The sequence below is a fragment of the Mustela putorius genome, unplaced genomic scaffold (genome assembly GCF_011764305.1).
Source record: "Mustela putorius furo isolate JIRA1106 unplaced genomic scaffold, ASM1176430v1.1 tig00000487_pilon_pilon_pilon, whole genome shotgun sequence".
Lineage (NCBI taxonomy): Eukaryota > Metazoa > Chordata > Mammalia > Carnivora > Mustelidae > Mustela > Mustela putorius.
The window spans coordinates 10146969-10162818 of record NW_025421399.1 but is presented as its reverse complement, the minus strand read 5'-3'; the positions used below and the strand labels follow the sequence as shown (position 1 = coordinate 10162818).

At 37.6% G+C, this 15850-nt stretch overlaps 1 protein-coding gene across 5 annotated transcripts in view; it reads left to right on the top strand.

The window, feature by feature from the left end:
* The window catches only part of ABCA6 (ATP binding cassette subfamily A member 6), a 59990-nt gene that overhangs the window by 28529 nt on the left and 15611 nt on the right, over nucleotides 1-15850 (top strand). For 4 of the 5 annotated variants that reach the window (XR_001178882.2, XM_004749078.3, XM_004749079.3 and 1 more), the window contains 8 exons: nucleotides 2094-2210; nucleotides 3445-3625; nucleotides 3992-4158; nucleotides 6824-6957; nucleotides 8543-8680; nucleotides 12469-12576; nucleotides 13455-13628; nucleotides 14055-14168. Coding sequence is in view for 4 of the 5 variants with exons in the window: in XM_004749078.3 (XP_004749135.2) it covers nucleotides 2094-2210; nucleotides 3445-3625; nucleotides 3992-4158; nucleotides 6824-6957; nucleotides 8543-8680; nucleotides 12469-12576; nucleotides 13455-13628; nucleotides 14055-14168 (1133 nt within the window). In the remaining variant the exon portion in view is untranslated. The remainder of the gene's footprint in view (nucleotides 1-2093; nucleotides 2211-3444; nucleotides 3626-3991; nucleotides 4159-6823; nucleotides 6958-8542; nucleotides 8681-12468; nucleotides 12577-13454; nucleotides 13629-14054; nucleotides 14169-15850) is intronic. The other variant, XM_013054499.2, reaches the window with a different exon arrangement.

Genomic DNA, 15850 nt, shown 5'->3' with positions numbered 1-15850 from the left:
TAAGAAAATGTCCCACCAGAATTCCTGGTGTTAATGTTTTGGTCTATGGCAGTCTCCTTATGCTGACCCTAGACCCCTGCATGTCCAGTGGCATTCTTACATCCTGTCGGAAATAGAGGGTAATAATCAATGTTTATTGGGAACCTATTATGTAAAACTCAATGCTTGAGACACTAGTGATATTGAGTTAAATAAGACATCTGAGTCCCTACCCTCACTGAGGTTACATTCTGTTGGGTGGGGAGAAGTGGACACGCACAATAAGCCAAGGTATATTACGATTGTATAATGCATACATTATATGTGTTGTATAATGCATACCTTATACAGAATGTATAATCCTTGTTTATCAAGGTCACATGGTTTAGAGAGAAAGCCAGTGTCAGGCTAGGGATTTATATAGAGTGCCAGGAGTACAAAAGAAGAAAATGATCAAAAACATTCCAACCAGAGGGAGGGGAAGAGATGTCTGGAGTGTAGCAAGTGCAGGAGGAGACTGGCAAGTGGGAATGGGTAAGGTTATAGGAGTAGATAGAAGTTCGAGCATACAGCTTTAGAGGCCACTGTATGGTGTTCAACTTTAACTTAAACGCACTGAGAAACCACTGAAAGTCATTAAATGGGGGAATTGATGTGATGTGACTCACATTTTCATTTTCTGGCTATAAAAGCGCACTCTGGATATAGAAGAAGAAGAGTAGATGCTGGGAGACCAGCCATAGGACCATTTCAGACTTACAGGTGAAAGATGAGATCATTGTGCGACCATGGCACCCACTGAAAGATGGATGAAAAATCCAGAGGGACTTCTAGAATTTTGGCTCAAGTCACCAGGTGGAAGATGGTGTCATTTGTTATAAAATGATGAGAGAGACAGTTGGGTGGAGGATGGAGAAAGAGGAATTAGTGTTCTGTTTTAGAAACGTTTGCTTTGAGATGCTTTTAGACTTCAAAGTGGAGATGTTAAGTGGTTAAAGATACAGTTGGATATAGGATATTGGAAATCAGAGAATAATCAAAATGAGGGTTGGATTTGGGAATCTTAGCATACAGATGGATTTCATGCAAAGTGATTGGATTTGAATGTATGGAAAGAGAAGGTGAGCCAGGACTGAGCCCTCAGGAGAAAGTAGAGGATGAGTCAGAGAATGGTGGACATCAAGAGCCCCCTGCCCCTATGAACTTGAAAGAAAAACAAAAGAATATGTATGTTTTTATTCACTCAAAAGAGACAATGTTTGTAGAAGGACGAAGGAGTCAGCAGTTTTGAATGTCCTTGAATGAGAGAGGGAGAAAAAGAGAGAGAGAGAGAGAGAGCTAAAAGAATTTTTAGAAAGTTCTTGTCCATTGAATTTAGGATGTGGAATCGTTGATGACCTTGAGAAGAACAGTTTCTGTGGAGGGATAGAGAGAGCATTTAGAGTCGTGGGGGTTCAGTTGAATAGGATGTGACCAATTGAAGGGGATGAAGTAGACAAGTCCTTGGGCCATGGGTGCATGTGTGTAGCAGGGGGGCCCAGTGGGGAAGGGAGACTGGGTTTTTGCTTTTTTTGTTACTTGTGTTTGTTTACTGGGTTAACTTCTAGAGCATTTTTCCTGCTGTTTGGGATGGCCTGGTACATGTAGGAGAAATTGATGACACAGGCCAGAGAAGGGCAGGAGAGATTAATTTAGGAGGTCCTTCAGGTACCTGCATGGAACAGGATTCAGAACGCAAGTCAAAGAGGTACACTTTGGTGGGAGCAGCTCTAAGTCATCCACCCATACAGAACCAAAACCCAGAATACAGGTAGAAATTAACATTGATTTGTGTGGAGGTGAGAAGAAGTAAGAAGTAAGTGTTCTAGAAGTTCATGTGTTGGGGATATAAAATAGAGTATAGATGGTTTGAGGGTAGAGAGGGAAGTTCTGACATATTCAATTCAGAGAAGAAGAACATTCTATTAAAAGTTTGCTTTTGCTTACTGTGATACTCCAAAGACATGTATTTCCTGAACAATATTCTGGATTACCTTTTAAATAAATGTTAATTTACTGGGTTTTGTTATCAGTGTGATATTTAAAAATATATCTGTTCTGGTCTGTTGCCTTAGACCTTTTCAGTGAGCTTGATAAGTGTTCTGGCCAGGGTGTGATGAGTTATGACATTTCCATGTCAACTCTGAATGACGTCTTCATGAAACTGGAAGGAAAATCAACTATTGGACAAGGTAAATGCATTGTATGACTAACAGAAAATCAATTTCCAAATAATCATGAATTAATTGGGTATCTTATAATTCTTTATACATGATTTACACTAAGGAGTGTGAATAATTCCAAATCTGACTAATGTTGGGAAAGGTTGTCTTGTTTCCTAACATCATTACTAGGACTGAACACCGATCCCTTTTTGTGATATAACAAATTTGTCCTCGCAGACTCTTTGCTTCCTAGTTCAGCAGTTTTCTCCTATCCCCAGACGCTCACTGCTACTTGGATATTCTGAGGATGTGAAAGGCTCTCAATCAAGGTCATGAAGTCTGAGCAGATATTTCTTATAAACATTGCTCTTAGCTTGTTCATGTAGAAAATTTCACTAAGGTCACAATGGAGAAAATGCTAGGATCATCTCCTGTGTATTTTAATGGGTTGTAATAATAAGAAGGACAATCGGGGCACCTGGGTGGCTCAGTGGGTTAAAGCCTCTGCCTTTGGCTCAGGTCATGATCCCAGGGTCCTGGGATCAAGCCCTGCATTGGGTTCTCTGCTCTGCAGAGAGCCTGCTTCCTCCTCTCTCTCTGCCTGCCTCCCTGCCTACTTGTGATCTCTGTCTGTCAAATAAATGAATAAATCTTAAAAAAAAAGAATATAAAAATAATAATAAGGACAGTCATTTACAGAATCTCTACCCAGAAACTTTGATCAATGTGTGGATATAGTGTATTACCTTTCTCCAATAATCTTTCCAACAAAAGGTATTGGCACCATTCTATGCAGGAGGAAACTAGACACTTAGGTTAAGTGATTGGTCCTAAATCATGCCACTTATAAGTCATGTATTTGGGAATCAGGTACAGGTCTGGTGACTTTAGAGAGCTGGTAATCATTCACCCACATTTTGAAATTATTGACAGCTTAATAGCTGACATTCAGGCATCAATGATTGATTATTTCTATGGGGAATATTTCTTGAAATCCCTCAGAATATTGTTACATATGGGACCTTTTATGCCTTTTCAAAGGCTAGGCATAACAAGGTCACCTTTCACTGAATTCTTCTTTGGGTATGAATTTAGTTGTATTTTATCATTGAGTTTATTGAATGTGGTGATTATAAATTTAATTTGTTTCTTACATTGTTTGCTTTGTAACCATCGTAAAACAACTTCTAGTGTTTTGAGAAAGAGAAAACTGTGATGTCCAAGGATGGCATTAATAACATGTGTGCATGTGTGTGTGTAGATTTTGAACAAGCAGAAATAAGAGGCACAGAAAACCTACACGAAATAGAGCCAGCTTGTTCTTCTTTCCCTGAAACGCAAAAGGCTGCGAGTGGCATGGGCCTCTGGAAAATGCAGATCTGCGCAATAGCACGGCTCCGTTTCTTGAAGTTAAAGCGTGGGAAGAAAGACCTTTTGATTCTGTGAGTATTAGAGGACTGTACTTTCGTTAGTGAGTTTCAAGGGAGGGTTCAACCAGAAGAGAATTTAAAACTAGAACATACTACCCAACATTCTTGCCAGGACATGGATAAATACAACATTTCATTTTACTAACAGTAGGAATGCTTGCGTGGTAGCATTTAATTAGCTTTCTCAACAGGGCTGCTTAGTTTTCATGGTTTGATCGCCTGGTGTTTATATAGCCTTGCCTTGGGTACTGTGTGGGCTGCGAAGGCCTGACTTTCAAAATTGCAGCACCTATAATCATGGCTGGCATAGACTGTGTAAAGTCTGATGATCAATAAAATTGCTACAGATTAATGTGGTTATTTTCTCTTTATTGGTAGACTCTTGGTATTTGGGATTGCAATGTTCCCTTTGATTGTGGAAAAGATAATGTATGCCCTATTAATTCAAAAGAGTGATTGGGAATTTAAATCTGAACTGTATTTCCTCTCTCCTGGACAACCTCCAGAAGATCCCCGTACCAGCCTGTTGATCATCAATAACACAGGTGAAGAGAAAAACAAAATTATAATCCAGAAATAAGTTATTTTTATGTAGAGGGGAAAGAAAGCGAATCATAAGACAAGAAAATAATGTATTTAGGCTTCATTCATAGAAAATATTAATAGAAAATATTTAAGGAAAATAGGGGGGTATGGTGTAGCGTTCTGATTTTGGAGAGGACAGAGATGGTGGGACAAGAGAGAAGGAGCGTGGGTTTCTATATAACCTGGTTAAAGCAGATTTCCTATCTAACTCACCTCCCTAAGCTATTATGTGAGAGAGAAGGAAACTTGTATGTTGATTGACTGAACCACTCTATTTGAGATCTCCTTGTTACAGCAGCCTAAACTATTCCATAAATATTACACACAAATAATAGATATAATAATAATAATAATAGATATTATAAATAACATTATATACAAATGTTATATGATTGACATATAAAGAAAAAATTTTTAGACCTTATGCCCCTCCAACAGGACCTAGCAAGATTCCTTAAGACAATTTGGTACCCATGCTCTTGTTAACCTAAATCAGGGGTAATTGGTTTTATCTAACTCTTTAACTTTGAAGAAGCACTTGTTTCTGTTTAAGATATAAAATACATGTATATATTCATATATATATAATATATACATAGTCATATATATAGCCATTAAATATTCATATACAGTTATGACTCAGGGTGATGGATTCTCCTCTTTATACAAGGTGATCTTTTAGTTTTTGCTCTCATTCTTTTCTATTTGGGTTTTAGAAAGTAAGTTTTATTCACTCTGCTACCTTAAAATGGAAATTTTTGCATACTATGTATTTTATTTCTAAGATCTAGAAATTTTCAGCCTGTCATTGTCAGTCTATTCATTTTTATTTTTCAATCTATCATCGTCTCGTGTATATGTTTTCCTTTCCAGTTACTCGAAGAACAATATGCTTGGATTAACTTACTTATTTTTCTTCCCTGTACTCAGTTGTGAAGTATTTTGGGATTTAAGTTTGGGGCTTCTCTGCCGTCTTGTTCCTCTTTTCTCCAAGTATGATGATTCTTGGTAAGATGTTCATCTTTAAATCAGGGAATCCCTGTTTGCCTAAGGGAATGTGGGTAACCACGAAGGTTTCCTACCTTAGGTGACTGTGGAGATGGAGTGTGGATGCACAGAAAGCTTATTTCCTATGTATATGTTCCTTTCCCACCTGGTAGGAATGCTGATTCATCTGGGGCGTGGTCCTGTCTTATGATCCCAGAACCCCTTCTGAATGTCCCTAGTATGAATTCCATTTCAAAGTCCAAATGACCAAAATATGAGAGTCCTCTTTTTTTCTTTTCCCATTCCATCCTGTCCTTGTAACTGTTGAGGTTACTCTAGATCTTGCCCTGCTCTTTTCCGCAAGTAGTATCTCTTAAAAAGTAAATCTGGGAGAAGGGGGTGGGATTATGGACATTGGGGAGGGTATGTGCTTTGGTGAGTGCTGTGAAGTATGTAAACCTGGTGATTCACAGACCTGTATCCCTGGGGATAAAAATATATGTTTATAAAAAATAAAAAATTAAAAAAAAAAAAAGTAAATCTGGGGATCTGTGTGCTGGGGACAAGGGCCCCTGTTGCCTGTTCCATGTGGACCACGGGGAAAGAACAGCAGTCACTTTGTTTCAGGCATGGTTAACCAGTTAATGAGCATGGCTGTGGCTTCGGAGCCCACTTTGCCCCCTGAATTTGTCCACTCTGAGTTTCCATTTCTTGGACATTGGTTTTAACTTTGTCGTTGTTAGCTCTTGTGTGCTCTAGGCTGTGGGTTTTCTTAGCTCTTATTTCTCTGTCAAACAATCACCTGCTTTCTCCTTTAGGGGCATATCAAAAACTTTGGTCTAATAGTGGCACTCTTTTCATTTCTTATTATATATATTTCATTTCTTGCTAAATATATATATTTCATTTCATTTCTTACTGTATTTATACTTCATATATTCATATATCTTACTAAATATATATTTCATGTATTCATGTATCTGATATATGAATATATTCATATATCTTACTAAATATTTATTTCATATATTCATATATCTTATTAAATATATATTTCTTTTCATTTCTTACTACATATATTTCTTTTCTTACTAAATATATATATATATATATATATATACACACACACACTTGGGGAATAGATATGTATGTAAAATATTTTTTTCCTAAAGATTTATTTATTTATTTGTTTAGTTTTAAATATTTTATTTATTTATTGGTCAAAGAGAGAGAGAGCATAAGCAGGGGGAACTGCAGGAGAGGGAAAAGAAGAAGCAGGTTCCCCATTGAGCAGAAAGCCAGACGTGGAGCTTTATTCCAGGACCCTGGGATCATGACCTGAGCCGAAGGCAGATACTTAACTGACTGAGCCACCCAGGCACCCCTAGAATTATTTTGTTTTAATAGTCACATGGTAACTGCACTAAACAGAATCATAAAACTAATTCATCACAACTTAGGGTTTGATAAATAAAAGATGGTAGAATGAGCCAATATTATTATTGTGATGCCCAAAGACACATGCCTTCACATAATATTCTATAAATATTGACTTCAAATTGTGTATGTGGTTTATTTTAAAATTTTGACATATATCTTCTTGCTTTTTATGGCCTTCTGTTATTGATTTCATGATAGGATCAAATATTGAAGATTTTATACAGTCGGTGAAGCATCAAAACATACTTCTGGAAGTAGATGATTTTGCAAACAGAAACGGCACTGATGACCTGTCGTACAATGGAGCTATCATAGTTTCTGGCAAACAAAAGGTATCTTTGCGTCTTGGTTTTGCTTTCATTTTTAACTGTTTTTAAATGGCAGTCAACCTAGCTAGTCTATAGCAATTGGATTTAGAATATGTGGGGTCATTATCGAATAAGCATTATCGAATAAGCTGTGAAGTTTAAATAAGCTTTTACAAAACATTTTCAATCTTAACTTTGAGATGAGATGATTTTTACACTTGAGAGGAGCTAAGTGTAATTGCATTATTCAGATTCAATAAAATATTAGACCTGATAAGTACCAACCATGAATTTAAAGAATTTTCTTCAATGGCTAACTACTCAAAAGACATTTTGGTATACAGTTGACCTTTAAACAACACAGGGATTGGGGTGCTGAACCCCTGCACAGTTGAAAATCCACATATAACTTTTAAGTCCCTAAAAACTTACCTGCTAAGAGCCTACTGTTGACTGAAAGCCTTACCAATAACGTAAGCAATTGATTAACACATACTTTGTGTGTTATACATATTGTATACTCTATTCTTGCAATAAGGTAAGCTGGAGAAAAAACAATGTTATTAAAAACATTAGGAAGAAAAACGCATTTACACTACTGTATTGTGTTTATCAGAAAAGATTCACATATAAGCGAACAGTGTAGCTCCAAACCGTGTTGTCAAGGGTCAACTGTATGGAGAATATACATTAAGGACTATAAAAGTCACGAGAAATCTCTGAGAAAAAAGTGTCCTCAGTCTCCTGTTAACATGTTTCAATTTGAGTAAAAGAGTCCAAGGGCCAGAGATTATTCCAGGTACAAGGCTGTTGAAAAATACATCTTCATTGTAAGTAAAACTCTGAGTCTTATTTAAAAGCTAGTGAAAAGCAGGAAGCCAACGTTAAAGGAAGCTACCTCATTATTTCTTGCTATAAGGAAAATAAAAACCAAAACAAAAGTCTTAAAAGATACATCACTGAATTCAGTTCCATTTAAACCAAGGACACCATAAAAACCACAGTCTTACTCTGTTGTAGGTCAGAAACTAACGTAGCATTGTTTAAAAAAAAAAGTAATCCATTTGTGCCAACTGTAGGAAACTGCGTTGCTTAACAATTGCCTTGTTTTTTTATCTAACGTATTTGTTACATGAACCCATAGAATATATAAACACTCCTGAGCCTCTTGATACATGCATAAACATTTTCATAAACATGAAGAGTGTAAATATTGTCTTAGCATAAAAAGGGATCACTGGCAGTGTAGCCATGAATATTATATGCACGCTCTGCTTATCTCCTATCCAGGAAATCAGAGTTCCTTTGCTTACTCACTGTATGCTGACTGTGTCTCCTTATCAGGGCTACCTTTCTATTCCGTTATTTGAAATTTCCTCAACAGTAAGAGGACAAAACGATCTAAAATTAGTCATACTAAGAAAAATCCATATTGCTGGCTATCCAACCAATTAATTATCTCCTAAGGAAGCAGAAGCTCAGCAAGGTCGCTGAACTTAAGGATGGTCACACAGAATGGGACACTACTGGGATTTTAATATAAAAACGTTTTTGTTGTTCTTTAATGACAGAATTAACCTCATTTTATTTGTTTTTATTTTATTCAAAGGATTACAGATTTTCAGTTGCCTGCAATACTTTGAGACTGCACTGTTTTCCTATTCTTGTGAATATTATTAGCAATGGGTTACTTCGATTGTTTAATTGCACACAAAATATTCGAATTGAGAGAAGCCCGTATCCTTTTGTAAGTACTGGATTTCTTACTCTGAACGATAAGAATATGGCCGGCACCCTGTGTTTTCCCTCTTTAGCTTTTAAATATTCATCATTGGTCGCTAATCCTAAAAATTTTTTGTCCTGACATTTGAAACATTATATCTAACAGAATATGATTCCCCCCCCCCCTTAGTATTATCAAGTGCTCATGGGGGGAATACTTTTCAATATGATGTTGTTGTCTTCTAGAGAAGCTTCTGGAAAGATACACTCTTGATGGTGGATGTGGATTGGACAGCGTGTGAGGGAGGTTGTGTGGAGGGAACGTGTAAACTGATTGGAAATCAAGAATACTTGTAAAACAGTTTTAGATTTGTAAATCTAATCTAATTTGTTGGTGGACCATTCATTGACTAAATGGGTAGTAGACTGATACGAAGGAGAATTTGCCAGTTCTCAGCTGTGTCTGCCTTCTGATTACCTCCTTCACCCGCCTGTAGTTGTGTGCGTTGTGGGGATGTCTGACGCGCTCGGGCTGCATCTTCGGGGTTTTGTCAGCCGGCTACAGTCTGGGTTTAGATGACAGAAAGCAGTAGTGGGAGCCAGGAGAGCAGGAGCACTCTGCAGCCGGGGCTCCAGTCACCGTGCTTCCTCCCTTTGCCGCCCCCCCACCCCTCCGCCCCAGCGCAGACGGGACTGTCTTCTTGCTTCATCTTCACTGGCTTCTCCAATCTTTCCACAACCCGGCATGAGTATTTTCTCTCTATTTGAAGGCCTGAAGGTAGTAGTGGTTTTCTGGTTAGACCCTGATAGTCAAGAGGAATCTCTTAAAGGTGACTCAAACGGTTTCAAACCAGAAGATTGGAAGAACAATACATAGGATTAGAAATGGAGCCATCGGAAAAGGAAACCCATTTTGTGACAAAGGGGTTGAATTCAGTTTTGGCTTCACTGCATTCGTGGTGCTGGGGGTACGTGCATGAGCAGATGGACGTGATACGTGAATGGCCAGCGATGGACACAGGCACCAATGAGTTGAAGCCACCACTGACTGTGCGAGCTGGGACAGTGCTAGGGTCAGGGTAGGGGGAGCGCTCTGAAGGGAACTCTCCAGAAAGTAGAACCAACCAGCAGTAGAAAGGCATAGATGGTATCCCCTCTTGGTCTTTTAGTGTCCTCATATCATTACTTGTTTATTGAGGATCAGATAAAGTTTGATCCTGGCTACTCTCGTAGGCATCCCCAGAGGCACACACGCTTCTTCTCTCAGCCATTTTTATGAAGACAGTTATGGATTTTCGTCCCTGATGAAGCATTTGAATTGATCCTTGGAGCCTCTAAAGTCTTAAGTAAAGCTTGAGAGCTGTAGAATTATTTTGAGACAGGCTATGGCACTGCTGGACTGTGATTAGGTACAAGCCGTCCTATACCAAAGCCGGGGCCCAACCTCAGGCAGACGCTGATTTGGGGATGGCGATTCAAAGTTGGTCTCCTTGCCCACAGGCCGAGGGGCATCAAGTTTTCTTTTTAGCTCTGGGTTCCTTCCGAGCACATTCGACCCGCTGCTGATGGCTTCACATATCCCTCGCTATGTCAACTGAGAAAGACCTGCTGTTACTCAGGCCTGAATGATCACAAGTCCCAAATTATTACTTTTTGCATGGTGGCAGAAACACACGACATAAAATTCGCCATCTTGACCATTTTTTAAGTGTGCAATTAGCAGTGTCAGACATGTTCAATTACTGTGAAACAGATCTCTAAAATTTTCTTATCTTGTAAAACGAAAATCTTGCACCAGTTACACGAGAACGTCCCATTGTCCCCTTTGCCAGCCCCTGGCAATCATCCTCCTACTTTCTGTTTCTATTAACTACTTTGGATACCTCCTATAAGGGCAAGCATATTGGATTTGGTTTTTGAATAATGGCCTTGAAATTCATCCATGCTGTAACACTTGACACGCTTTCCTTCCTTTTAAAGGCTGAATAATATTCCACTGTATGTATATACTATGTTTTGTTTATCCCTTTATCTGTCGGTGGACATTTGGATTGCTTCCACCTCTTGTCTATTATAAATAGTGCTGCTAGGAACATGGGTGAGAAGGTATCTTTGAAACTCTGATTTCAGTTCTCTTCCGTGTACACCCTGAAGTGGGTCCTGAGTTACACTTTACTCTTTTTCTTTTCTTTTTTTTTTTTTGGCTAGGAGTTAAAGCCTCATGTCAAATGATCAGAAATCATTCCCCTCCTGCATTCATGCATCGATGTTACTGAATTAAGGCATGCATTTTTATTTTTATTTTTCAGTATTTCAAAAAGCACATTTTATGATAATTAGTACTTGTTTCATTTTTTTTAATTTTAATTTTTTGAGTTTCAGAGGTAGAATTTAATGATTCATCAGTTGCATATGACACCCAGTGCTCATTCCCTCCAGTGCCCTCCTTAATGCCCGTCACCCAGTGACCCATCTCCCCACTCACCTTCCCTCTAGCAACCTTCAGTTTGTTTCCTTTAGTTAAGTGTCTCTTACACTTTGACTCCCTCTCTCTTTTTCTCTTATTTATTTTTCCTCCACCTTTCCTATGCTCGTCTATTTTGTTTCTTAAATTCCACATATAAGTAAGATCATATGATGGGACGCCTGGGTGGCTCAGTGGGTTAAGCAGCTGCCTTCGGCTCAGGTCATGATCCCAGCATCCTGGGATCGAGTCCCACATCGGGCTCCTTGCTCTGCGGGGAGCCTGCTTCTGACTCTGCCTGCCACTCTGTCTGCCTGTGCTCACTCTCGCTCTCTCTCTCTCTGACTAAATAAATAAAAATCTTTAAAAAAAAAATTTAAAAAAAAGTAAGATCATATGGTATTTGTCTTTCTCTGACTAGCTTATTTCACTTAATGTAATACTCTCTAGTTTCATCCACGTCATTGCACATGGCAAGATTTCATTCTTTTTGATGGCTGTGTAATATTCCTGTGAGTGTGTGTATGTACACATATGTATACAAATACACACACACACACATACATATACATACATATATATCTACCACATCCTGTTTATCCATTCATCTGTTGATGGACATCTGGGCTCTTTCCATAGTTTGGCTGTTGTAGACATGGCTATTGTAAACACTGGGGTGCGTGTACCTTTTCAAATCACTATATGTGTATACTTTGGATAAATACCTAGTAGTGCAATTGCTGGGTCACAGGACAGCTCTAGTTTTAACTTTTTGAGGAACTTCCACACTGTTTTCCGGAGTGGCTGCACCAGCTTGCATTCCCACCAAGAGCGTAAGAGGGTTCCCCTTTCTCCACATCCTCTCCAACATCTGTCATTGCCTCGGTTGTTAATTTTAGCTATGCTGACTGGTATGAGGTGATATCTCACTGTGGTTTTGATTTGTATTTCCCTGATGCCGAGTGATGTTGAGCATTTTTTCACATGTCTGTTATAAGAAGAATTAATACCTATTCTTCTGAGACTGTTTCAAAAAATAGAAATGGAAGGAAAACTTCCAGATTCCTTCTAGGAGACCAGCATTACCTTGATCCACAAAAACCAGACAAAAACCCCACCAAAAAGGAGAATTACTGGTCAATATTCCTGATGAACATGGATGCAAAAATTCTCACCAATATAGCTAAGAGAGCCTTAGAGGGATTATTCCCCAGGGATCCCATGGGATTTATTCCTGGGCTACAAGGGTTGCTTGACATCCTCCGATCAATCAATGTGATAGAGCACATTACTATTTGTTTCATTTTTTAAAAATAGTCACAAGTTTAAAATACCTTTTATATTTGCAGAACTTTATGATCTACTGGACAGGACTGCCAGAAGGTTCTATGTTCTTGTTTTGGGTTGTGTGCAGCATTTCACCTTACATCTCCATGAGCAGTGTCAGTGATTACAAAGTAAGAGAAGGGGGAAAAAATGAGAAACTTCAGGGACTCCAGTAATTGTGATTTAAATGCTATGTGTTCAAAATGTTTTCCTAGAAGAAAAACATATAAGCATATGTCTGATTTAGATAATGTAGTTAAGCATTATTTCTGTCATGTCAGAAATTTTACCTCTAAGAACACAAAATATTTTTTACTTCGAAATTGCAGGAAACATGCAGTAATTTTACGGGGACTCAAATTAATCTATACTTGTAAAGGGGACTATTACACAACTTTTGATGACATTATTTCCCAGTGAAAGGGAAGAAATCATTGATATTTAAATTGAGGACAAGACATAAGACTTAAATCCCCTTTCTACTGTGGCAAATAACCTTTTTGGTTATACTTGCATTTGGTCATGTCTGTTATCCAAGGCAAAACCATTAAGTCAGATTTAGAGAGGTCATCCTTCATTATTCTGAACCAGCAACCCTCATAACATATTTGGATAATGGATAATTTATTGTCCTTCAGGTCGCAGAATAATATCTCTTTTGAACGAAGTTTATGCTTTGATTATTATGAGATCTGCTTTTCTACTCATTATGCATGAGTTAAAGTGGTGCTGGGAATCAAACTTATAAAATAAAACAATATTCATTTTCACAGTGACCATCCTTATGGAATTGCTGTTTAGACCTCGAATTCCAAATAGTATATACATCATTAAATTGTTAGAAGATTTAAACTTTTATTTTATTTCATTATTTATTTATCTATATATATTGTATTTATTTATTTATTTATTTATTTAATTTTTTATTTATCTTAAAATCTCTCTCAATGTGTTTGTTTCGAGTTTGGATTTCAACTGAATCTGTGTATATCTTGTGTTTTCTCATCAGAAGAGAGCTAAGTCCCAGCTATGGATTTCAGGCCTCTACCCTTCTGCCTACTGGTGTGGGCAGGCACTGGTGGATATCAGCTTCTTCGTTTTCCTTCTCCTTTTGATGTATTTAATTTTTTACATAGCCAACATAACAGAGATTTATATCACAAGTCGAATTGTGTTCAGTCTGGTAAGTAACACATTATATAGACAATCTCTTATAAAGTAATTCCATGATAAATTATAACATTTGATATTTTCTATAAGTAAGACATTTTCATTTTTATTTTGTCATTAGTTAAACTAAAACAAAAAAATTCAAAGTGCCTGCGCCTTAATTTTTTTTAAAGATTTTTATTTATTTTTTTGAGAGAGAGCACGAGTAGAGGGAAGGGGCAGAGGGAGAGGGAGAAGCAGGCTCCCTGCTGATCAGGAAGCCCAATGCAAGGCTCCATCCCAGGGTCCCAAGATCAGGACCTGAGCCAAAGTCAGACACTTTACCGAGAGAGCCAGCCAGGTACCCCTGAAGGAAGATATTTAAAAATATGTGTAATTGAATGTTTCCTTCTGTTACTACTTCAGTGTTTGACTTTGGTATTATTTGTATTATTTTCAGGTTGTATTTGGACTCGGTTATGCAACATCACTTGTCTTCTTGACATATGTGATATCATTTATTTTTCGCAAGTGGAAAAAAAATAGTGGCCTTTGGTCGTTTTGCTTCTATATCGTAAGTACATATACAAACACATAAACAGAGAGATAGAGTAACTTTCAGGGGAACATAAAAATAATCATCTTTGCCTTGAGAAATATTACCGTATAATACACATTTACAATTTCTAATTATTTTCCCTTTTTCTTTTACATGTAAATCTATTTCACTGTCCTTGTCTATTGCACTTTTATACCACTGAAAAGCTACATGTTTGTGGAATATTTGATGTCAGATTTGAAAAAAAAAATGCAACATCATCTGGTATAATTCCCCTCATTTTATAGAGGGAAAAAAGTTGAGTACATGTTTAAGGCCACATAAAAATCACGGACGACTCAAGACTAAAATTGAAGTCTCAGACCTTATGTTCATTCCTGATGTCAAAAAATATGAAGTAGTAGGTTGGTTAACAATACTGTTTTAAAGTTTATGTTGATCAACATCTTGATTTGAGGGGGCTAAATCATACATCTTCACGGAGACCTCAACCAGTGTGCAATAATTTTATGCCTGAAACGAAGAACTTATAATTTCATTTAAAATAGATGTTGAGGATGTGTAATGTGGTAATTGAGCTTTCATTACGCAATTTGTATAAATTTAAACTATGCTAGTCTTAGGACTCACAGAGCCTATATTAAAATGTATCAGATGATGGTATGTGCAATTGTTCTTTTGTGATCTTTGATATATTTGGAAGGAAAGTATAGGCAAGGCCTCCTCATTACTGAGTGAAGCCACACTCAGCAGTTAATTTGTTTGGACTGTTAATTTGTTGTACTCTCCTGGTCGGCAGGATGTGGCCCTTCATAGGTATCTTAGGCCCCTGTCTGGTAAGGAAGTGCCTTTCAGCCCATGGTGAAGGGATTATAGTGCATCTCCTTAGTACCATGAGTGATACTATGTTTCCTTTGATGTGGTTTGCAGTACCCTCTTGTTCCAGTGAACGAGAAAAGAGGAAAAAACAACTCACAAAAGAAGAAACTTGGAAGCTTAGTAGAATAAGAGCTGTTAGCTAAGTCGACCAATAGACTTGTAGTTATCAAAAATAAGGAACTGGGAGAAAAAACTAGATACATGTGATGTCATGAAAACCAAGAGGAGAAAAATAATGTCAACTTGAATAATCACGTGACACCTTTGCAGAGAGATCGTGGTGGTTGCAAAATGAGAAAGGTTATTTGGATTTGCCATCTAAAATGTTTATTGTGCTCTGACTGAACACTTGATTGCAAGTTATTGGATTTTATTCACAATTGCTTTTTATTTGTAGATTATATTCCCCCCAAACTGTAAGTTTATTTGTAGATTACATTCTCCCCAAATGGTAAGTTCACTTAGTAGTCACACAACATTCCCCTATATAACAGTCCCACAAAACAGTATAGTCTTCTGACCTAAAGACTTAGGAACTATACCCACATAGGGTTTTGAATTTCAGCTTTGTTACTCACTAACTGTGTGGTGTGAGGATGTTATTTCTTTCTCTGAGCCCTGAATTTCCTATATATAAGGAAGGTATAGTAAGAATGATCACATTATGGAGTTGTTGTGAGGATTAAAGCAAGCAGTGCATGCTAAATTCTTTTTTTTTTTTTTTTAAGATTTTATTTATTTATTTGACAGAGAGAGACACAGCGAGAGAGAGGGAACACAAGCTGGGGGAGTGGGAGATGGAGAAGCAGGCTTCCCGC